General features: G+C 43.4%; 2 protein-coding genes across 12 annotated transcripts in view; both read right to left on the bottom strand.

The window, feature by feature from the left end:
* Positions 1-9938, bottom strand: part of ppp2r5d (protein phosphatase 2, regulatory subunit B', delta) — a 29937-nt gene extending 19999 nt beyond the window's left edge. The window contains exons 1-3 of one of the 3 annotated variants that reach the window (XM_076975341.1): positions 9840-9938; positions 7654-7737; positions 5093-5267 (exon numbers count right to left, since the gene is read on the bottom strand). In XM_076975341.1, the coding sequence (XP_076831456.1) occupies positions 5093-5267; positions 7654-7695 (217 nt within the window). In that variant the 5' untranslated portion in view covers positions 7696-7737; positions 9840-9938. Of the gene's footprint in view, positions 1-5092; positions 5268-7653; positions 7738-7943; positions 8238-8835; positions 8982-9839 lie in introns of those variants that run through there. The other 2 variants (XM_076975340.1, XM_076975339.1) reach the window with 2 other exon arrangements.
* Positions 9803-23831, bottom strand: znf318 (zinc finger protein 318). Of its 9 annotated transcripts, none has more exons than XR_013121424.1 (14): positions 23374-23831; positions 23185-23288; positions 21707-22232; positions 20184-21525; positions 19987-20090; positions 19631-19730; positions 19240-19535; positions 14797-14964; positions 14541-14631; positions 13891-14009; positions 11423-13590; positions 11216-11306; positions 11093-11123; positions 9843-9936 (listed from the first exon to the last, which is right to left on the bottom strand). XR_013121424.1 is itself a non-coding variant. In XM_076975337.1 (12 exons), the coding sequence occupies exons 1-11, from the start codon at positions 23641-23643 to the stop codon at positions 11437-11439; spliced, it is 5274 nt and encodes a 1757-aa protein (XP_076831452.1). In that variant the 5' UTR covers positions 23644-23831; the 3' UTR covers positions 10662-11306; positions 11423-11436. The 9 variants fall into 9 exon arrangements, 2 of the variants coding, with proteins under 2 accessions (XP_076831452.1, XP_076831453.1); XR_013121425.1 differs by lacking the exon at positions 9843-9936 and adding an exon at positions 10662-10860; XR_013121423.1 differs by lacking the exon at positions 9843-9936 and adding an exon at positions 10662-10978.
* Between the last annotated feature and the right edge of the window lie 261 nt (positions 23832-24092).

Genomic DNA, 24092 nt, shown 5'->3' on the forward strand with positions numbered 1-24092 from the left:
GATACTTAGCACAACAGACCGAACAATATTTCAATCAACATTTGATTTCTTTCATTCAATTATATTTCATCTATAATGGTTGAGTCTGCTTAGTACATGGTCCCCTTTATTGAACAGAACACTTTTTAGCTGCTTTTGAACACTATAATTTCTCCTTTAAGCATATACATTTCCACTTCCTAGAACTAGAAGAAGAGAGATATACAGAGAGATGGGGGTAATGCTTGTGAGCGGGTTACATCATCAGGGATTACAGACATGCTACAAATGGTAATCAATAGCTAGTTAAGGCCAGATCATATAAAAAAACATTGACCAAACTACTCACTGAGTTTCATATTCTGCACAAAAGCAGGAAAGACTGACCTCAAAACAACAGACAGGTGCAGGAACAAACATAAGAGGTCAGTGCAGCTGAGCTTAGATCAGTGTGGCATGACTCGTAGAAGTTGTCAGAGCAAGGCAATAGAGGGGGGGAATCTACTCTTATATTTGACATTTTTCAGAGATTATCTATAAAATTACACTTATTTGAACCACAGCATGAAGTGTTGATTTAGAAGAACACTCAAAGTGAATAAGGGAAAATATCACTACCATTTAATGACATCCAGAAAGGCATCACTACACACCACTGAACACAGACAATTTATGTCAGTTAAAGCATACATACATGCTGGCGTCATCTCTTAATGTCTAGTATATACTCAAATAGTGCCATCAGTTCCAAGTATTTTGACACTGGCATTTGGTGCTCATTTTCCCCTTCTGTACTGATGATACAAAGCAACCTTGAGTGTGAGAAAGGCATTACTTTGAATCCTACTATGCAATCATCGATTTGTAGCTAAGCAGTTTTAATTTAACAGTGTAAAGGCACTGGTTGTAATGTAATTGGTAATCTTCCTCATGTGAAGTGCAGAAGGCTGATACCAATGCCCTTTAGAGCATACTGTTGGGATCAGGACTATTCATCTCTCCCACCTATGGCTCGTGTAAAACTACTAGATTTAAAGGGAGGAGCCTGGTCGAATGATCCCATCACTCATAGGGTTTAACTGATCCACTCTACAGCTTCAGGCTGGCACCACCTCCACCACCCTGAACTGTGTCTCCATACACGTTTTACCCAGACCAATCACGGTCTTCCACTGATGTACAAGACACGTCTGTTGATAAGAACAACCAATCAGGACAATATAGGACATAGAAACAGGGAAAAATTGAACAACGAAACACAAAATATTCCTGCTACAGCATGCTTTTGAGATTAGTTTTTCTCATCTTTTTCCAACACCATTCCTTTGATGGTTCATTCACACACTTTGAAAGAACTTTGCTCAATGACCATGTGTGAAATAGGCCTGAACAGTAGGTAGTAATGCCAGAGCAAAGCTCAGAAACTTCAGAATATACAGCACATTTAACTTTGAAAAGCAATAGTCAGGTTGCCAAAATAAAAGCTCCATGTGGTGTTAAATATTAAAGATTCTGGTATGATATAAAACATGAATGTTGTCATAACATACAGCCAATAATGAAATACAATGCAGTGTTTAAAAACAAACAAACAAAAACAAATAAACCCCCCCCACCCCAAGATGATTTTGCAGGTCAGACCCATTTGGGGACTGGATAGACATGGTCCTAATACTGTGATGAGCACACCTCTGTCCCATACACTCAAAGACCTACGCATGACACACACGGAGTCTACAGCTCTACATGGACACACTGAATGTGCTCATTAATTACAGTATCCTGAGGCGGCTCGTTTCGCTTTCCCACTAGTGGTTTTCACTGGCTGGGTTTGTTGGACTCAGAGACCATTCAAGTGTGATGAAAGCCGTGTGGGAGGGAGAAAGTGATGTCAGCCTCGCGATAAAGAAGGAAAGACGCAAGCTCTACCCATAATTCCATCTGACCAATTTACACGAAAAAGGAGGACATTTCTGGCAAAGTACGTATAAATGCAGTACGTAATTTTTAGCATGTGCGTGTGGACAACATTAACTGAATGAGACAGCCATCATGGATTTAGGTTCCTTTGGGGCTTTAGGTGTTACGGTTAAGTATTTCCCCACACAGCACACCAGAGATCTTTTTTTAAACGGCTGACGTTTTTTTTGTTTTGGAGTACAAGATTCAGATGATTAAACGATCTGTATACGTCAGTTCATTGCAAGCGTTCCACATCTGTGGTAACGCTACTGTGTGCATTTAGTGCACAGGGAAAATTAATCATCATCCATTACAAACATGTGAGCTGTGTTTCAGCAATGGAGCCTGGTCACCTTGAGTTTCTCCAAAACATGTTCACGCTGCAGCTTCACCTTTAAGTTAATGAACAATCTATCAAACTTGATGTACAACAATTCTCTGAATGTACAACTCAATTTTTTTTTGCAACTTCAAAACCATAACAGGGCTTCTCTGGGCATTAGAAGTCACACTTCATTTTTAGAATTTATATGAACACATGTAAATGGAACATGCTATGCTCTGTGTATGGGTGTAATGCAGAAACTAAACAGGTTCATCAGTGTAATAGCTGCTCAGCTGTTCATTTTTAGATATACAACATGCTTCGACTTTTAATGTGCGAGGGAAGAAATAATAAATCATGGTGAACTCTGATGTCTTTATGCCCCCTTAGCACAGCTCTGCAACGAAAGTAATGAACAAGTATACTGCACTAACAAATGTGCAAAGCCACAGTGCTGACAGCATAGTCACAAGCAATCTCCAATACATTGGTCATCAGCTGGGGTGTTAACTCCCCTAAAACAGTGTTACCATCCAGGTAAGAGCAATTCATTTACCATGAATTAAGAAATTCATTGGCGGGATTGTTGCAAAATCTTGGCATAGGGCTATAAACACAATTTCTCAACAGCATAACTTAAGAGTCCATTATATTTGAATGCATTTCTGCAAGTCGCCCAGCAGGGAGTCCACCTATCCATGAGGGTTGTGATGAGCTTTCGCTGTCCTACTTACTGCGTGCGTGCGCTCACACACACACACACACAGATCCAATTACTGCCAGTCAGTGATCATGTGCTCCCTCTCTGCTTGGCTAGACCGTGAGAGGCTCTCCGTGATCGTGCAACATGAAGGCAGAACGAGGAGACGGTGACAGAACTCCAGTGTTCGGAGTTAAACAGAATACAGCTACATTCACACCCCCCCCCCCCCCCCACCAGATACATTCACACCGCACTACCCCCCCCCCCCCCCCCCCACCCACCCAATATGCCACTGCCTATTTTACTCAGAAGCTCACAGAAAGCAGCTTTTAAAAAAGTGAAGCAGCCAAACGACCCCCCCCCCCCTTTCTGTGGTAGAGTGCTTTTAAAGTTTAACTTTTCAGAAAAGTGCCAAGTGACGTCAACCACTTTTTATTTATTTATTTTTATCAGCTGGCCAATCAGAAGAACGAACAGCTGCTCAGAGGCCGGGCGGGTTATAATAGTACACCGATAGATTTGATTAGTAAGCAAGTATACGCAGCTTCAACCAGAGGTATAAACGGAAGGAGGCCTCCTCCTCTCCGTGGGGAAATGCCGTGGAAAAATGCTTCCACTTATTCGGTATGACCAGAAACAGAACAGAATTGAAAATGTTGCCATTGTGGTTACACTGTGTGGATCTCATTAGCTGCATGTTTTGCCTCGGCACTAAAAGACATTGTGTTGCACCTCTTCTATGCAAGAACGTCCTAGCAATCTTTTAGATTTCTGAGTTCTAAGTACCTATAAGTTCAGCGGCGGTGAGTACAAGATACAATTATATTTCAACCCAACATGTAGGTTGTACATCTAAAAATACACAACTCCGTGTTAATGCAGTCACTTATTACAAAACAGTCCAGTTTTATACAATTGTGTGTCAAACTAAATGAAATGATAAAAATATTAAATCCTCTAACTGGCCTTACAGATTTTTCATCCACGCTGATATGATTGCATCACATAACTGCCTCACTTTTATGCTACAAATCTCCTGAACTGCCACATCCCAAAGGTGCTCTTGTCAAATCTATTGACGGCGGAATCCAGTGAAATACACTAAACTAAATTTTATGGTCATAGAAGCAGTCAGCGATGCCTTGGGCTTCTGAAAACTTCAAGATGGGGGTTATATTCTAGGAGGGTGCATAGGGCAACAACAGTCATCCAAAGATTCAAAATGAGTATCAGAAGACTTGTGTGCAAAGAAACACTTCAATCACACTTTTCCTCCAACACCTGCCTGAACAGTTGATACAGGGCATGTCAGATCCAGGGATTCGTGATGTTTACAATGAATTTAGCCCCATCTGCATGCCACAGCAAAAATCAACATTCATCAGACCAGGCAATATTTTCCCGTCTGAAACTCAGCAGTTTCGATAAGCCTCAGATTCCTGTTCTTGGCCTACAGGAGTGGAAATCAATGTGGTCTTCGGCTGCAGTGACCTATAGTCTCAAGATCTGATGTGTAGTACGGACCAAAATGGTTTCCTTCTCACCAGAGACTTCCTGTCAGCTCAAACCAGTCTGGCCATTCTCCTCTGACCTCCCTAATCAGCAAAGCATTTACTGCCTAAAGATCTGCTGCTAACTGAATGGTGTCTTCATACAATTCTGTGTAAAGTCCAGAGAGCATCTTGTATGGAAATCCCAGGAGATCAGCGTTTTCTGAAGTACTCAGTCCAGCTTATCTGGCCCCAACCCACACACCACTCTCGAGGTCACTCGTGTTTTTTCCACATTCCAACGTTTAAGGTGAACATTGCCTGGTGCTCCTCGCCCATTTCTGGATGGTTTTATGGTGCTGCTGCCAAACGATTGGATAATTATATGAAACGAGGAGGTGTTCCTAACAAGGAGACCAGTAAGTGCACATTATAAGCATCCAGCCATGCCTGCCTTTTGGGCCAAACCAGGAGACTCATGAAAGGGGCCACAGGCAACACTACGTGCACAGGCTGTACATCCTGGAACTTCTGTGGACTGCTGGTTTACACAACAGGCACCTCTGCTCTTTCCAGCCTCCCAAGGGACCCGATAATCAATACCTGCAAATGGGCACAGAGGGATGGTTCTACCTTTGAGTGCTGGGAGCTTCTGCAGCTCACGGTTCTTGCTGAGGTTAAAGCGTGACGAACTCTGTCTGCGCTCCTTCTTCACGATCTGCGGGCCGCCCGAGTACTTGATCTTGTTGAGCTGAGTCGGGGGCGGGGTGCTGTTGCTAGGACGCTTGCTGGCCGTCTGCTGCTGCGCCTAAACAAACAAACAAAAATAAACAAAAGAGCCACATGCAACGCCACACGGAGTAAGGAAACGCTACAGACGAATGAATCCTACGGGAGGGAACTTATTTCCATGGTCAGATTTGGCCTCTGTACATTAATGAGTGGATACAGTGTGGTCTCAATCTTGGATTTAAGATAATATTGGGTTTCATAGTTCATTTGTATTCCTAGGGACTCACTGCAATAATGAGATGAATTGTTCTCCAACACAGACTGCCGGGCTAAAAGGTTGCAACCCAGCCAAAAATCAGAGCAACAGCTCTACGAGTAATTCAGTTTCTTTTATCTTAAGATGGACGGACTTTGAAGTTGCCCACATATAAAGTAAAGCTGTGCTGTTCAATTCCAAGAAGAGAAGAATGAGCCTTGACAATAAATACATAAAACTAAATCTGAGATGAGATATTAAAAGTATCTTGGTCCCCCCCAGCAAGTGTGAAAAAACAAACACACACACCATAGAGTGGACAAATTCAAATCTACGCTTAGCTTGGTAAAGATGAAACACTCTACTCATCTTTACAGACTTAGGAACAGATGACGGAGAAGTTTTAGATCTGCATTTCTTAAATACCCAGCACCCATCAAAATAAGCCAACTGCAAATGACAGCAACTGTGCCCTGACGCATTTATATAAGTATAGTTACTTAAGATGTATAACTAAAAACCCACAACATGGCAAAAACAAGAACAGGAACAATGACCCGCACACAACACCATCAGCGGCACCATTTCCAAGAATCTCGGCATCAGCAAACAGGCAATAAATCAGATTTACTTGGACACAGATGCTTCTGGTACACGTCCAAGTGCTGATGAACAAAACCATTTACAAATCACATTTTTATATACATTCTTGTTTTATTTTTGGACTGCTAAAAGGCTGGTCTGACCACACAAGACATTTATTGAGGTAGATCACGGTAATAATTGTCTAACCAAGGTGCAGAAAGTTCTCTTAAGTTTGCCACGTCTACAATCATCTCACTATAACAAATCGGCATTCGCAGGCAGAATGAAGCAACAGACATTGACTACAAAACTACAAAAACTACAAAACTACACCAACAAAGCCTGCTAAATGCCACCACTGTAGCATACATTACCACTAATTACTCTGACTTGGATCTGATTGATTAAGATGAAGGAGTTGGTGCTGATTTTGTGTGTGCTTTGCTTTAACAAGAATGTACACACGTTCTGGAGTAAAAGTGTTACAGAAACAGGCAGTTAACACTGCCCAACATCCTTACTCAGCACTAACTCCCAGTAAATACATTAAGTACTAAGAAAGTAAAGAAGTCACAGAAACGGTGCAAAATGTGGTATGGTTGCTAAAGAGAAATGTGACCGAATGTCACATTACAGCTAAATTACAGCTAAACAGTTCAATTAAAGTTCTGATTAAATCCATGTTTCCCTTGTTTTACTGTGGCAGATCAACACACACACACACACACACACACACACACACACACACACACACACAATATATATATATCCATCTCCTTGATAGCCTTCCAAGTGTTACACCTCTGGGACATGACCACAGTTGGTAATAAAGGTAATAAAGGTTGTATCTACATTGTTATCTACAAGTTGCATATCCTAGTAATCTATTGGACACTGCAATGTGCTGAATAATGTTTGCGTGGCCTGCTGAAAAGCTTCACAGAGCAAATGATCCATGCTCGGTTTTTGACAAGCAAGATCTAGTTTTTCAGGCACATATACATATGAAAACTCTTTGTATGTTAGCAGGGAGACACCTCAGCATTTCATTGGCAGGAAACAAGCCACGGCTTTCCTTCAGAGGCTTTCAGCTAGAAAGCACAGCTGTGCCTCTTGCTCTACACAGGTCAGCTGCTCTGGTTAGCTGCTCCCTTCCTGACAAAACACTCCAGACTGAACCCAGCCAAAGTGCTTTAATGGCCCTGTGTGCATCATACACCATCAAACGACCCAGGCAGATCATTTTAAGTATTCCAGTTCTGCCCCTACCTGGATATATATATATATATATATATATATATATATTATTATACACACATACATACATACATACATACATACATACATACATACATACATACATATATATATATCGCAGCCAGCCAAAGACATTGCATAGCTATCACTTTAATTGATATATTTTAAAAGTAATTAAGGTTAGCCTCAGGGAAAAATATATTGCTAGTTTCTCTAATTGCAAAGTAAAGCACACCTTTTATGTAGCCACAAGTAAACTGGAGTATGACTCACAATTATCCATGTGGCATTACTCTGGGAGCCACAGAAACCAATTTTAAAACATTAGGACATTCAAGTAAAAAAGGACTCAGATTTATTTTACCTCATCTGAATTGTCAGTTCCAGTATCCTTTCCAACGCTCATGTTACTGTTTTTGGTGCTGCTTTTTGCAGATTTCGCCGATTCCTATGAAAAGAAAAGAAAATCACATTTTTTCGCCAGCTCAGTGTCAGATCACTGAAATGACATCGCTAGTCTCAGATGCGCAGATCACCGAGGTCGTTTGAGAAGCGCAGCACAAACCAGATCAACATCATCGAGTGATCGGCGGCACACACACACACACACACACACACACACACACACACACGACTGTTGATCATCAAACTGACGCATCGTGTTGCGCTGTCGCTGATGTCCATGCCGGGCTAGCTGGCGACGAACCAGGCTCATCATCGAGCACGTTATTCGTGCTGATAAACTTCTTACACGGTGCGACTTGCTTTCTGCAGCTAATAACATTAGATCTACCAAGCTAGGCGGGCGAGCTTGCCGAGATACGTGAGGTTAGCGACAGATTACGTGCTGCTGTTACTCATCTCCAGATCGAGACGGGCTGGTTGGTGCGACAACGAAGCCTTGGAGATGTTTCAGGGACAGTAACCCAGCTAGGGTGGCTGGATAACAGCGGAGATATTCTAACACTGTGAGGTGCAGCTGCGCAGCGTTACCTGCTAACGTGATCTAGTCAAGTTCGGCAAACCAGTTGCACAGCCGTGTAATCACACACATCTCTAATGAACGCCTGTAAGTGACCAACACATCAAAACAATCAAAACAGCGACTGACACGAAAAGGCAAAAGAAAATGACAAGACAACTAGGGCGCTAAGCAGGCTAGCACCTTCAGAGACCCTTAGAAAAGGGAGATGACCAACAACTAAACACGAAACAGGAACACTGACGAGCTGGTTAGCTGTATTTTAACAAACCCTCCATTAAAGTACAGTCAGCTCGTTGTAATCATGTTTAACGCGGATTATAATGATATTAGCCCGCTAGCTAGCTACTTGGGTGACGAGATGGTGCGCGCGCTAACGGTTCGTCGTAGCTATGGAGCGTTAGCTAGCAACGGAACGTACGGGCCTCGACCACACACACACAGCCAGGCTAGCTGGCGAGCTAACGAACTGCTGCCCGCGTTGTAGGACGTATGGAAAATAAACTGCCGTCGCTGACACGGAACCACAGTTTCCCGTAGCTGCGCTGCGACGAATACTTTTACCTTTTCTTTTTTAGCTTTATTCGGCATTTTTGCGAACGTTCTTTCTCACGGTACCTCCGTGCCAGACTTTCAAAGCGATCGGGCGCTCAGACCGTCGCCGCCCTGGCTCACTGCGCACTCCTAGGCCAGGAATATTCTGATTGGTCGGCGACGCGCGACGCTGCCCGGAGACAAGCGGCGGCGTTTTCCTATTGGCCGCGTTTCCCCGAATTAAGTCCGGCGACGAGGGGAGGGATAGCGCCGTTGTTGCTGGCTACAAGTGTTCAGTAAAGACGTTAATCAAAACGATGCTTAAAATCACAAGATTTTGGCTTTTATAATTCATCCTTAATATTTAAACAAAACATGCTATAATCGATGATTGTACGTTTTATCCGCGTATTATAAATAATTTTGAACCATTTAGTTATCAGCGCCACATCGGGTCAATATTAGATGATTTTGATTTCATAAGACATCTGAGCTGACCCAAACTATATCAGCTTTTACATCGAGTCCAACACCCCAGTCGATATTTTTTTTTACCAGAACAGCCTAAACTAGTTATATCCCCGAGTTTCACATTAACATCGGAACACATTTGCTTTCTTAATAAGGATCCCACAAATTATTCGTCACATATATGGGAACAAAATCCAATTCTGTGGTAAATTGATTCTGCCAACTCATAAGCTGCAGTAGAGCGACACAATCTAGCGCCATCTAGCGGTATCCACTAGATCTTACCGAGTGATGCACCTAAAGTGGTGTGCATTGAAATTACACTTATAGAACAATGCAAACGAAGACAAGGTTTCAAGTAATCTAAAAGATTTTATTCTACAAACAGAAAACAGTGGCATTAGTAGTCATGTTTATTAAATAAACTCAACTGATTGTAATTATTTCTCAAAACAGCCGCATAAGCAGAACATCGTATCATTTACACATCTATAACCCGAACGTATGAAAACAGCCTCATTACTTTCGTTTAGACTGTAAATTTCAGACTTGTATATACTTACCTTCTTGGCCTCAGTCGTCTTCCCCAGTGCAAGGCACAGAGAGAAACTACGTTCAGGCTCTTGTGCTCAACAGTTCTTGGCGTTACTGGAACATTTACTGTTAGGAAATTAATTTATTAGTCACTTGAAGTCACTTTCAAAAGCAGTAAATAATAAAAAACACGTTTTCAACTGTGAAGAATGCGTCAAAAATGTTCTATGTAAAATTTGGCAGCTCCAAATTTTCATAAATATTTGCATGTACAAAACGCTATTTTGTGTTCATATATAGTAGTTTGAGTAAATGAAGTGGTGAGAATTACACTCAAGGAGAGGAGTAAAATTATCCCATCAGAATTTTTAGTTGAAAATAGAAACTGCTTCCATATAATATAAAAAGACTTGTTTTGTATTTTTTACTTTACACCATTTCTACAAAATACCTAGTGCTGCAGTAACTCATAACCTGATAATTAATGCATGCAGCTATTATGCACTGTGGGGGCACAACCAAAATTAAACACTTCAGTAGAGGAAAATACGAAAACACTTCTCTCAGGTATTTATAGTCATTTCATAATCCTGATCTACAATAGTACTGTGTGCAAGCTATTATCGACCGTTAGCATAATTTTTTTCTTCCACGTTCTGCAGTCCTGCGTTAACGCGACATGACACTATCCTCCGATTGGCTTCATGTGCGTATTGAGCAGAAAAACACACTGAACTATTTAACAAGATGAACACAGCAAACACGTCCTAAAATATATGAAATAGAACATTATGTACAGCCTATTTCAAACATGCATTTTTTCCATTAGAGGGGAAATAAACCCACAAAAAGGCAGCCACTGAGATTTATTTCAACTAGACCTTGTACACCAGCAACTACAGAACAATATTTTCAATATTGAAACTCACAATACTATATTTGGAGAATAATACACTTCTCTCTATTTTAATGAAACAAAGTAAGCAGGAGTATCCAAGACAAGTGAAAATACAGTATGTCGATCTGGCGTCCTTTCTATGTGGGCAAGAGCTGTGAACAGAAAACATCTTATGCTGAACTTGTAAGAACAAATGTAATCCAAAGATATTTTGCCCCCGCAGCATATGAACTCCACACCATTTTGCACTTCTGAGCTTGTCTCTGGCTCCTGTATTAAGATATCTTTTATTTACTTAAATGGGAGAGACAAATGAAAGGAATGGATTTAGACAAAACTTAACCTGAACTGTAACACATTATACAAAATAATATTTTTAATTACCTTTCATTTTCTAAAAAAGGAATCGTTTCAGCTGCAAATAGAGCAAGGACAGAGCAAGGATTTCAAAACCATGTTCGTAATATGGTACTGTGTAACATTTGACATGTATTAATGATTCATTACTTGATGGGAAAGTGCTCATTCTTTCAGGTGAACCTCCTTCTTAACACCCACTTCAGAATGAGTGCTTGTCAGTCCATTTCACTGGCATTACCTGCCAAAAGGTTAAGAAAAAACATGAAACATCTTGACTGAATAAAGCAAATCAAACGTTTACTAAATCAATCTTACTGAAACATTCAGAGGTTTCAAGCACTCCCCTAAACCTACTGTCTGAAGGTCCTTTACAAAGACTCGAAATTGAACTCAAACGTATCCAAGTTCAGCTGCTCTGTGAAAGAACCTGGTGGTGGTGAGAACGAAACAGTCACAGCCTCTTCAGAGTTCAGAGGGTTTTCCCTCTCCTGGTTATCGCTGGTTTCCATAATCCCAGTGTTCTCTAAAATTCCCAAATTGGCCTCACAGGCGAGTGTGCTTGATTCGTTCTCGTAATGTTCAGTTTCCATACTCTCACTGTTCTCTTTACTTTTCGCCTCTTTCAGTGAGTGTTCCTTGTCCAAGGATCCTGCGTCTGCCAGCAGTGGTTGAGATCTTGCTTCCGTCTCCTTAGACGGTCCCTCCTGCATCGATCCTATGACCTCAGGTAGGTTTTTAGTTTTAGGGTGTTGATCCTTTGTTGAATCGGTACCTCGAAGCGCTGCGTTACTTCCCGCCTCGGAGACGGGATTAGAATCACTTTTACGGCCGGTACCGGCAACGCTGGAGCCAACCATAGGGCTGCTGCTGCTGTAGAAAATGTCAAACAAGTCTTTCGCCTTTGCTGCAGCAAGGCTCGTTTTAGGCTTCTCCGACTTTGAAGACGGGTCACCCGCGTTGGTATGAAGTTGAGGAGGCGGACGCACCACTACAGTCAGATTCTGCTCCTCCTCGGGAACTCCAGGGGCGGCCACGTCAGACTCGAGACTCACTATACATTCGACAGAGGGAGCTGGCGGGACACTCCTGACCTCCTTAATCGGGGGCGCTGCAGGTGGCGTAGGTATTGGCGCCGAGGAGCTCGGAGCAGGAGTAGAATTTGAGGAGTTATTGCTAGTTTTTAGTTGTACCTCTTCACCCCCAAATGCTTTGGAAATCAGATCAGCTGAGAGCACAGCGTCTTTCTTAGTTGCTGGTCCAGGGGATTTGCTGCTTGCTGTAGTTGTGGATCCAGCCGGAGGGAATGTGTTGAGAGGAGCTGGTTTGTTCTGCACTCCAGCATTGGTCTTCCTCAAAAAAGTGGAAGGGGGAGGTAAATTAGGACGAATCTTATTTTGATTATATGCCACCCACTCCTGGGCCGGGGGAATGACCGTCTTGCCGGACAGTTTGATGGCAATGCTCTTGGCAGCGGCCACAGACTTGGCGAAAGCATCCTGGTCCTCTGGGTCATCGCCCGTCTCTTGTGCCGTGGCCTCTGCTGCTCCTTCTTCATCTTCTTTTATAAACTGTGCCGCAATTCTTTCTGCCTCCTTCTCCAGTGCAGTCTTGTCAGGTTTTTTCCAGGTGAATTTGCCAAAGGCAGGACGAGAAGAAGCGTCCTCGTTCTTTTTGCGAAGTTTTGCGAGCATGGCTGGACTTGGCCCACACAGAACCTTAGGAGGTTCACTAGCTTTCTCCGGCTCCATCTTGATGTCTTTAGCAGAACCCTTAGAACTCTCTCGGTCATCTTTACGTCGACCAGGTTTGTCTTTCTCACGTTTCTCCTCCTTTTTCCCAAATACGGACCGGTCTTCACTTTCTTCTTCTTCGTCTTCCCATTTCGATTTTGGCCACTTTACGCCTTCTTCGTCCCTGTATTTTGGTCTCCTGTCTTCCTCAACCTCACGACCATATCTGTATTTCTTTTCATCTTCTCTCCCATACCTGAACCGGTCCTCTTCCTTCCTGTATCTGTACCTGTCGTCATCGTCTTCTCTGTGCTTGTACCGATTTTCGTCTCTATATCGTAGTCTCTCTTCTTCCCCTCTATATCGCTCCTCTTCCTCCTTCCTTTGCCTATACCTCTCCTCCTCCTCTTTTCTATACCAATTTTTCTCCTCCTCTTCCTTCCTGTATTTGATCCGGTCATCTTCCTCCTTCCGGAACCTTTGTCTCTCTTCCTCCCTCTTGAACTTCGGGTGCTGATCTTCGTCCTTCTTGGGTTTAGGTTTATTTTCTTCTTCTTTGACACTCTTGGCTTGGTGTTCCTCTAGCTTGCCGTGTTTAGGTCTGTCGTCCTCTCCAGCTTTGCACTTGAGCTTCTTCCCCTCATCTCGGCTGGACTTGGACTTCTTCTGCTCATCCTCATCCTCATCTTCACGCTTTCGCTTATGATCAGCCAGCTTCCTTTCACTCTCCATGCCTGCTTGGCGGTCCAGTTTCCTCCTTTGTTCATAGAGAGGATTCTCATACAATTGTTTCTATTGAAGAAATAAGAGTGATGATGAGTAAACATGGTGTATGGAACAAAGACAATGACTCATTTGCCATGAAAAGATAGAAAACCGAACTTTGGCTTTTTTTTGCTATTAGTGTCAAATCCAATTAAAACCTTAAAATGTTGTATCTGAAGACTTTTGAGGAAAACATGGCAATTTTCTCTGTAAAACTTTCAGAAAATGGGGTTGCGTGAGACTACCCCCCCCCCCCCAAAAAAAAAAAACCCAACAAAAAACAAAACCCGTGTTGAAGTATTTTTCTAAATGTCTGGCGTAAAGGACCTTGTATTTCTCGTTGTGTGCGTGGCACGTGACGTGGGCTTCTGCACAAATAGGATCTCCGAAAAACTCTCCACACAACTGGCAGAAAAAGCCTCTCGCAGGAATCAAAAACTCTGAGCCTACAAAAAAAAGAAGCACAAAAAACTTGAAAGAACAATTTCATAAAGACATACATTTAAATTAAAAATGACCCTTTCATTGTTCCTGTGTTGAGAGGAAGAGCAAAACAAAAAATTGTATAAATATTTTAGTAAACATACAATTTTTCTGCCCTCACAAAGTCTAAAAGTTTTCATTACATACATGTAGAAAATGTTCGTTAATCTCAAAAAGTATTTAATGCATATACATGTATATCCATCTTTGTGTATTCTCCAGAGTAACTGCAGTACACTGTAGTTAAAGTTGTAGAGCTAGTGAAGATTTCAGTTTAGGTTTCTAAAGAAACAGGACATTTCAGACAAAGGTCCTTGGTATGTTTTCACACCTATACCTGATGAAGGACCTTTGTCCACAACATCTTGTATCTTTGGAAAACTGATGTACTGCACCGCCACATAGCATTTTTAATATCACACACACACACACACACACACACACACACACACACACACACACACGGTCAAAACTAAATAAATAAAAGCTTATACCTTTTGCTGGCTTAGAAATCAGTTCACCTGAAGGCTGTTTTTTCTCACTGTCGGATTTTGGTGCCCATGGTCTGTCGTAGGGATCTACAGTCTTTAAACCAAATGCAAGATAGGTGACTAATTTTACCAAGAACCTTGATTTAAAAAAAGACCTAGAGACTCAACTATGAGCAGCAAGACAAGACCAAAAAAAAAAACACAATACAAATTAATACAACCAACAATAAAATGTACCTCTGTTAGAACATGCACATACCTTCCTGTGTGTTTTGCTGTGCAAGTGTGTGAAAAAATCAAACATGGAACCACTGGTAACGTTGCAGTTTTTGCACCAGTGGTTTCCTGCATCATAGTACTCAAAGAGCTCAGGTGTCTGGTCCGGAGCGTGGCCACAGGCCGCCGCCGTCGTGGAGGACTTGGGGCCCTGGTCCGGGTCAGGGAGGACAAAAAACACATCAGTCAGGAAGTGACAACGCCAACCGAAAGCAGAGCAGCAACAAAACGTACAGAAATCGAGGCACCTCAATTTGAACAAGAAATAAGTTATGGAAAAAAAGTCAATCCTGATTCCGAATTATTGAAATTTGACAAAGGAGTCTTACCTTAGAAATTTAGGCCATCTGTGCTCCAGTTGAGGGGGAGTTAGCCACAGACTTACTAATTTTTCATTGGACTAATAACTGGCTTTTAGTGTTAAATTGTAAGACTTTCAAATACAGGCCATACGAACGTGCCTTCATCAGTGGTGATAGGATATATCCCAGCATCCGCTGCATTTGTTTATAAATGAAAGTACAATGAAGTTTTTTGGTTTATATAGCTCATCATATATGACCTGAACTCTGGAAATACATAGTTCTGTATATAACCATTACTCTAAATATTAATATAAAAATAATTTACTGTTGACACAAAACAGCAGTTCTCAGTAGTGTAGCTAATATACATTACCTCATATACCTAATATACCTAATATACATGTAGAAAGACTACAATACAAATGCCTTTTGTTTGTGGAATGTATGTTATGAAATGAAAAACACTTGGACAGTGTGTATAACCCTGATCCCAACTTGTGTCCCATGTTACTCAGATCAAGTAGGATGACAATAAAAGTCTTGCTGCAATCAGAGGATAAGAACATCATTGAAAAGACAACCAGTCAAGTCAGAATCTAATACAGATCTGACATTCAAGGCCTACAAATCCTCAATTTACTTTCAGTAAGACAATTTATCTAACTACTCAAACTGACCAGAGTACTTAAAGGAAATGACTTGGAAGTCCACCAACTGTCAAACACCTAACGTGTTAATGTTTCCACGTGTGCCACCACTCGACAAAAACAAAACAAGGTACACTGGAGAACAAAGATTTGTAACTTTGCAATATTACAGTCATTACTAGACCACTCGAACTATCTAGCTGGTTAGCCTGTCTAGTCCTGTAGTCAGTATGTGATGCAGCAATTTGACCTACACACATTCCAAACCCAAACGGTCCCGGTTTCTTTGAGTCTTTAGAAACATGTCAACACACATGTCAAATCTACAGTTGAGCACATACGCCATACAAGTCCCTGTACCACACACTGTGCATGACGTGTGACCATAGCACCTTTTAAGATGACGACGCAGTCCAGTTGTTGGCACCTAAATGAAAAAAAAAAAACTTAAACGGATATATTTAATTTCTAGTGAAATCAGGCATGAAAATGGGTCAGGGGTCAAAAAGGTGAGAAGATGGGGGTGCGCGCGCTAGTGTATGGCAACAGGTGATGCCACGGGGGTACGGTGACAGTACGGCCATAATAGTAAAAATACCAAAATTAAGGCAATACTGAAACGTGGCTATTGGAATGCAGAGTGCGGATTAGTTTACTTCTCACTTTAGACCCGCGGGGACGCTAGCGAACGATCCAGGAGGAGCGAGTAACTAGTCGCTACTATTGTGAATGTAGCAAAAAGGTGACATAAGCTACAACAGCGACTAAAAATAATAGCAACATAATAGCAACAGCTTAGTAGCTCTCACACGGCAAGCCTTTTGTGACACGCTCTTCCCTGTTGACTTCTCTCACGGTAATGTGGCGCTGAAAAATATTGACCTGTCTTGTTAATATATGGAGCCAGATCCGTAAACGCGAGAAGCCGCTTTCGCCATTCCAGATGGCTCAGTCAAAACCATTACGTCTTAATGAACCAATAAATACATCAGCAGCGAAAATGAGTGTAAAAATACCACGGTTCATGTGTTTTTATTTTGTCACAAAAGGCTTCCAACATGGGCTAAAACACAGGTTAGACTCAAATGACAAGAGATTACAACTTCATCTTCAACCTTTTCAGCCCTGGCGCAAATGTGATCCTCACACGTCCCTAGATTCACCAGTTACAACTACAGACACACTAGAAAAAATCTTGTTTCTTATTTTGTCACTGTTAACTACAAGGGGTTGACGCGAACTTAATAGGCTTATCTATTTATCTATTTATCACAAGAGCTTGTGTAGCTCTGACAGTGTTCAACGCTGTAGCGAACGGCAGTAACTTTGTTTTACCGCAAAATATGAAAACGATCAAAACCATTAATCACCAAATTAAATCCACTGGGAAATGTACGATCTGGTAAATGTAGTGGTAAATGTACGATCTGGTAAATGTAGAGGTAAATGTACGATCTGGTAAATGTATGATGTGGAAAATGTACGATCTGGTAAATGTAGAGGTAAATGTACGATCTGGTAAATGTATGATCTGGCAAATGTACAATGTGGTAAATGTACAATCTGGTAAATGTATGATCTGGTAAATGTACGATGTGGTAAATGTACGATCTGGTAAATGTAGTGGTAAATGTACGCTCTTCTGCCTTGTCTCCGTCGTAGATAGCACTAGGTCCTAGATAGCACTTCTCGTCCCGCTTAGCAATAAATGAATAACGTTTGTATGATTTAAACGCAATTTGGGGGTGGGGTGGCGAACGTACATTATTACCGGGCGGGGTGTAAAATGGACACAAATTAAGTATTATATCGCGATCGATCGACCGCCAGTGGTTGGTGCCAGAGCGAACTAGTAACTCATTGAATCATAGACGTAGATCAGAGATAAATAAACTAGATTTTTTTCAGCGTGAGAAATCGGATGTGTGGCGTGAGAGCGTGTGAAGACAGTCAAATGCATGTGTCTCACGCTCAATGCATGAGAGTTGGCAACCCTGTATATATAAAAGTAAACCCCCCCCCCCCCCCCCCCTTTGTGCTTCAAGGAGAAAAACTGCTGTCTTATGTTATGAAGCGGTGACGGTTTTCAAAAAGTACAGCCTACGTCGGCATTTTGAGACCAAACACAGAGTTAAGTATGTCAAAATTAGACATCAAGAAAAACAACAAATTGCCAAAGTATTAAAATGCAAACGATCGCTACAGAATGTGTTCACAACCACAAACGAAATGGCAGTAAAAGCTGGTTTTGTTGTGGCTGAAGAAATCGCTCACACTTCAAAGTCTTTTTCAGAATGAGCGTTTTTGAAGCACAATTGCTGTTTTCAGTTATTTGATATTTCAAGTTTTAAACAAAGTAAATGTGATATCTTTGATGTTATTTTTCTTTTTTCACTTGGACAGTTTGATTGTTGATTGATGGTGTAATGTGGGTTTCATTACTTACCAAATTGAAAGGAGTTGTGTTATAATAACAGAGAAAAAAGCAAACATTTTTTTTTTACATCTATGCCAATATATCTGTAATATTTGTAACTTGAATAAGTAATATATTCAGAGGTATTTAACATTAAGAAGTAGTTACATTTATAAGTTACATATGGCCCTCTGTGGGTAACGATTATGGTGATGTGGCCCGCGATGAAAACGAGTTTGACACCCCTGCTATAAAGCCTTGGGGTTGAAACATTGCATGGTCTTGGTGAAATAACCCATGTATGCAGAGAACACCGTCCTACTTCCTGTCTGCAAGGACAAGAAGCTATATAGTTTAATCAGTATACAAATAATAAACCTGAAATAGAAGGTGACCATTCAGCCTCTATGTATTCTGAGAAGTGTCAATCTACCCTCGTATTCGTGTGCCGTGACACACTCCTTCAACTCCCTGCTATAGTTTTTAAAGTCTTCGACGGACAACTCATGCAAGCTGGTAAATAACCTCCTGCACCATTTGTGATGTAACGAGTATGAGCCCTTTTGATATGATTCAATTTTAGCTCTCTATATGAAACCAAACACTGCATCATATCCTCACAGTCATCCGTTGTGTTACTCAAGTAACATGAAAATTTGAAATTGTTACTTGAGGAACAATTCCAAAATGTTTGCTCACGTAACAATTTCAAAACAGGCTCAAGAAAATTTATCAATATGTTGATACCATTAATAAAATTATCCATATATTGCCATGGAGAGTATGCAATCCTGTGTAATATTGACCAATACTTCTATTACTGTTATTGAACCTTTTTTGTTTTCGTGTAGCTATTAGAAGCTGGTCAGAGGGCTGCCATTTTCTTTTTTTACTCGGTTAATTGTCACTAATCACAGGGCATAAAACATGAGGTTAATTTCCAAAGATCAGACAAGGCGGTCCCTTCTGGCTAAATGTACCAGATCATATAGTGATAGTGGACTTTACCAGGGGACTGGTCCTCTGGGCCCATCCTGTAGCCGCATAGGGAATTCTACCTTATTGGCAGGGACGCTGGAGGCACCTTTAGGCTTCTCTGGGCTTCTGGCCATGTCTTTAGACTTGCTGGGAGGAGGTTGGTGCTCATGGTCTCCCGAGCCCCTGAGATTTTTGGGATCCAGACCCAAGATTGAAGCAACCTTCACTAGCTCTTCATGCTTCTTCTCAGCTGCCTCGTGTTCGGAACGCAGTCTGGAAATCTGGGCCATCACGTCCTCCTGAAGCCGGCCGAGCTCCACGAGGATGGGGTCCTTGTGGCCATCTTTCTCCCGTCGCTTCTTTCTCAAAAGTTCCCCTGGTGATAGTTTTTATTTTATCATCATCCAAGCCCCTCTAGCTATCATGACTAACATAAGCATGACATAACTAAGTGCAGGCAAAAAAAAATACCTTGTTGTTTACGCAACGTCTCCAGCTCCTTTATTAGACTATCTTTCTTCTTCAGTCGAGACTCTTTGTCTTTCCTCAGCTTCTCAAGTTCTTCGATGACCTACCCATTCAGAACCATGCTTAGGACTTGCACACTAGGAGCAACTTAGCATGATAAACCAACAGTGGATGAATTGCATTGAAGCTATGAACCAATTACTTATTTGTGTAGCTGTCTACCTAGCTGTAGCTAATTTGGTTTAATGAATTTGGTTAATTTAATTAGGATAAATACAATTAGGATAAATACAATTTAATTAGGATAAATAATAGGCCAATAGTTTGTTTGACCAGTGACATCGAGAACCAGTAATTACCTTTTGTTTTTGGCTAGCGGTATTCTTCTCCTCAGTTACCCTCCTCTGGTTGCCACTGCCACAGGCTTTAGAGGTCATACTGTGTAAAGGCTCCACCTTTGGTCCTGTACAGACACACAGATTATCCACTAGACTCACATCTGAACAGCTAAAGCGCTGTGGTTAACGGAAGATCAAAAAGATATATAGTTATTCACCTTTTTTACCCATCTCTTGTCCTTCGCTCCCTCCTGTATCAATAACTTTAAGGTAGGGTCGTTCTATGGAAGGAGAGTATTCATCCATGGGACTTTGTGGTGGCACGGGCATGCTTGGGGGTGGGTACATGGGCCACGCTTGGGGCAAATACGGCATGTAGTTGCTATACGGGTCATAGCCAGTGGGGTGGTAGTTTGGTGGCATAACCCCGTGCGGGTGAGGCTGCGGGTAGGGAGGGATCTGACGGCCGGGGAGGGGGTGAGCGGAGAAAGGGTTTGTCCCGGGACCGACAACATCGGGAAGCTTGGGAGCCGTGTTGGGCCAGCGCCTTTCGTCGGCGGGCTGGCCCTCCCTCAGGCTCTGCGTGTCGGGCTGCGACGGTCGCCTCTCGGGCGGAACGGACTTCTTCCTGCTGCGGCTGGACGTGCGTTCGCGGCTGCTCTCCCGGCTGGAGCTGCTGCTCCTGCTTCCACTGCTCCTCCGACTGCTGGAGCTGCCCGAGCTCCTGCTGCGGCTCCTGTGTCTCCTGTCCGACTGGTGGCGAGCAGGAGGCTTCTTGGCAGGGTTCTTGCCATGGAGGCGCTCTTGGGTCCTGGCGGCCATCTTGCTGATCTCGGCCATGCCCAAGTCGAGGCCAATAGTCTTCAGGAGGTCCTGTATCTTCTCGTATTCCTCCACCTCCTCCCTAACTTTTGCGTCGTTGGGCCCAACTCCAGGTGGGTAACGCTCCGGTTCCTCTTGAATATGCTTCTCACGTGGAGGTGAATTACAGTGCTTGTCTCTATGTTTGCTCTCCCGCTTTGAATGGCTGGCCCCATCTTCCACAGAACATCCATGAATGTAAGAGGACACTCCATATTCCTTACTCTGCACATCGTGAAGCTGATTTATTACTGGTTTTGCCTCGTGATAAAGTGTGCGGTCATCTCTGGTGTCTCCATAGGCATTTAACGAACTACTCTGTCCTGCTTTAGGTGTCCCCTTAGCTGGACATTTGTCCTCCTCTTCATCCCCATAGAGAAACTTCTCCTCATCTTCAATGTCTAGAAAATTCTTCTTCTTGTCTAGTGGCTGAGATACTGCCTCGGCCATCACGCTGAGAAGCTGACTGAGGTCCGCGTTCTGCTGGCCACCCCGTTCAAGAGGAAGAGGAAGGTCACGGTCGGTCTCTTTGGCAGGCTGAAGTCTGCTTATGAGCTCTTCAAGAACACTGGCATTGGAACTCTGCGCAAACACTGATGTTAATAAGTCCGGGTCCAGGTTTTTGGTCATCGCACTTAGCACGTGTTCTGCCTCCTGTAAAAGGGCCCTGCCAGGGTTTTCTTGTGGAGAATCACTATTCTGAAACACATTAAGTGTTTAAATAAGAACCACACACAGCACGTAAGACAGCTTCCTCTGCTACGACACAAGAGCACAAGCATGCATTTTCTCGGCAAATACAATACGGTTATTATCTAACCGAGCTCGACCCAAGAGTGTACTGCAGTTTCGGTGATTCAACGCACGAAGCCGTGCCTACCTGCGTGATTATGGGAGAATCGGCCTCCGAGGAGCCCACTCTCTTCTTCAGGATGGATTTAGTGGGCATCGCCAGCATGTCCTCCAGCTCCTTCCGCCGCCGAGCCATCTCCAGCTCGCTGAAGTCTTCGTTGCGCCTCCTGCCAGCGGTGCTACTGCCGCTACCACTGCCACTGCTGCTACTACTGCTGCCGCTGCGGCTCCGGCTCCTCCCCCGGCCCCTCCCCCAGCTCCTCCCCCGGCTCCGCCCCCTGCTGCGGCTTCTGCTGCGGCTGTGCGGGCGACTCTTGCTCCTCCCCCGGCTGCGGCTGCGAGGTCTGCTCTTGCTGCGGCTGCGAGGTCTGCTCTTGCTGCGTCCACGGCTCGGCGCCCTGCCCCGGCTCAAGGCGCGTCCGCGGCTACGGCTGCGTGGCCGGCCCTTCTCCGGACTGCGGCTCCTCCCTCGGCTCCTCCCACGGCTAGGACTGCGCTTTCGTGAGCTGCGGTCAACGGGGCCTTCGTAACTTAACCGCCGCGGGGAATAGTCTCTGTGATGTGAAGAAAACACTCAAAACTACAACTGCAGCCATTCAAAATGACTTAAAATAACACTTATCTTGCAATAAAATAAAAGAAAGGAAGGCATATCTTAGAATATCAGGAGTGGCAATGAGAATGTGTTATTAAGAATGTGATGGCTGGTGAAATGCATGTCAACAAGTCAACTGAGGTATCTGTTAAGAGTCGAAGAGAGTCTGACTAGCCCCGCCCCTTTTCTCTCTAGCCCCGCCCTTTTCTCTGACCTGTGTTGCCAAGCATTTTCTGGGTACTACAACACACACCACCAATGACACCTGTCTGTTTATAATACACCGTCTTTTTGAGAGCTTCCTCAATGCAGGATTTCTGTCCTTTCTCCACAATCTGTACAACATAACTGTTTAAAGGTAAAAGGTAAAACTGTTTAAAAAACCACCATGGCCTGATTTGAAAAAAAAAAAAAAAAAACAACAAATTACAGAAATTGTTGCTTGACCTACAAAAATCATATGGGGACATATAACATGGTAAAACCAGGACCTCAGAATACTGTCACAGACCAGCAGTGATTATCTTTCAGCTACTTGCATTCCTTTAAATGTAAATGTGCCATATTTTGTCAATTGTGATTAGTTCCCACCCCAACACTATCCCAGGACATAAAGTGCCTTTCTTACATGCTTTGCTACTGTTTTGCACCATTCTCTCTCTCTCTCTCTCTCTCTATGCACCGACAGACTGATCACGCATCTTTTTGAATGGCTGCATAATGAAAGTTCATACAACCTCACTGACATTATGAACACTGCGCCGTAAGAGGTGTGGAAATATAGTTTTCCATGCACTAAATACACGCATGCATGTAGACCGGAATATCCCAGAGCGGATTCTTCCCATAACTGTCACTGCTACCCTGAGGTCTGGCCATCATTGTGCTGCAGAACGAGAAGAGGTGTTTACCTCGCGCCGGGCCTCTCCGGGACGCCCGTGAGCTCGTTGCCCACGGTTATGAGGAGGCTGTGGTCCAGCGGCAGACCCCTGCGAGGAGGTGACGGGCTGTATCTCTGCAGGGGGGAAAAGAACCACAAGAACATCAGAGCCACGTCTAACTGCAGTGCCCAGTATTAGTGAGTGATGCACCGGGCCTACACGGCTGTGGTCTCGCGGGGGGGGCCCGTCCCCGTACTCCCCCCCCGGCTCCCTCCGCGGGGAGTAGCGCCGTCGGGGAGGCGAGCGCCGCTGCTGCTGCTCGGCGTGTCCATGGTAACCGTGGGGGTAGCCGTTCCTGCCGCGCGCGTGATCGTCGCGGTACGGCGCGCGAGGGAACGAGTGAGCGGCTCCTGGAGGCGGCGCGCGGGGAGCGAAACCGCGAGACGGCGGAGGATAGGCTCCTCGGTGCGGCCTAGCACCGCGGTACATCCTCCCGTCGTGTGGAAACCCTGCTGCGGCGCCCTAATATGACCGGTCTACGGTAGGATCACGATCCGCGTGCGAGCAGCTCGCGCTTAACGTTCGGCACGCGCTAAACTTTATAATAGGCACAACGCGCGGATGAAGAAACATTAAACCTGCTTCCTGCACCGCCATGCACACACCTAAACAGGAAATTACGTCGTGTCTCGCAGGACCAATCAAATACCGAAATTATAAGTCTTTTATTTTTTATTCTTCCTATTTAAAATCTCGTTCATATTTTATTTTACAGGCTGCGTGTTCATTAAATCTGAGCGCTTACTACATGTAGGCGTTGCATTTATTTAAGCACAAATTTTATATAGGCAATATTTTATATAGGTGTACTTATTCTGTTGGGTTTGCAATGAAGTCCTCAATGCAGCATACTATTAACATATAGACATTTACGTACG

The sequence above is a fragment of the Brachyhypopomus gauderio genome, chromosome 15 (genome assembly GCF_052324685.1).
Source record: "Brachyhypopomus gauderio isolate BG-103 chromosome 15, BGAUD_0.2, whole genome shotgun sequence".
Classification (NCBI taxonomy): domain Eukaryota; kingdom Metazoa; phylum Chordata; class Actinopteri; order Gymnotiformes; family Hypopomidae; genus Brachyhypopomus; species Brachyhypopomus gauderio.

Bases quoted from the DNA above. Each gene is read 5' to 3' on its own strand.
- znf318 (XM_076975337.1), bottom strand. From the start codon at position 23,643: ATGTACCGCGGTGCTAGGCCGCACCGAGGAGCCTATCCTCCGCCGTCT. The intron at 19,536-19,630 runs GTATTTTTTTTT...AACTATCACCAG, and splicing joins GACGTTGCGTAAACAACAAG to GGGAACTTTTGAGAAAGAAG. The intron at 14,965-19,239 runs GTAGAATTCCCT...GACCCGGACCAG, and splicing joins CCAGCGTCCCTGCCAATAAG to GGCCCCAAGTCCTCCACGAC.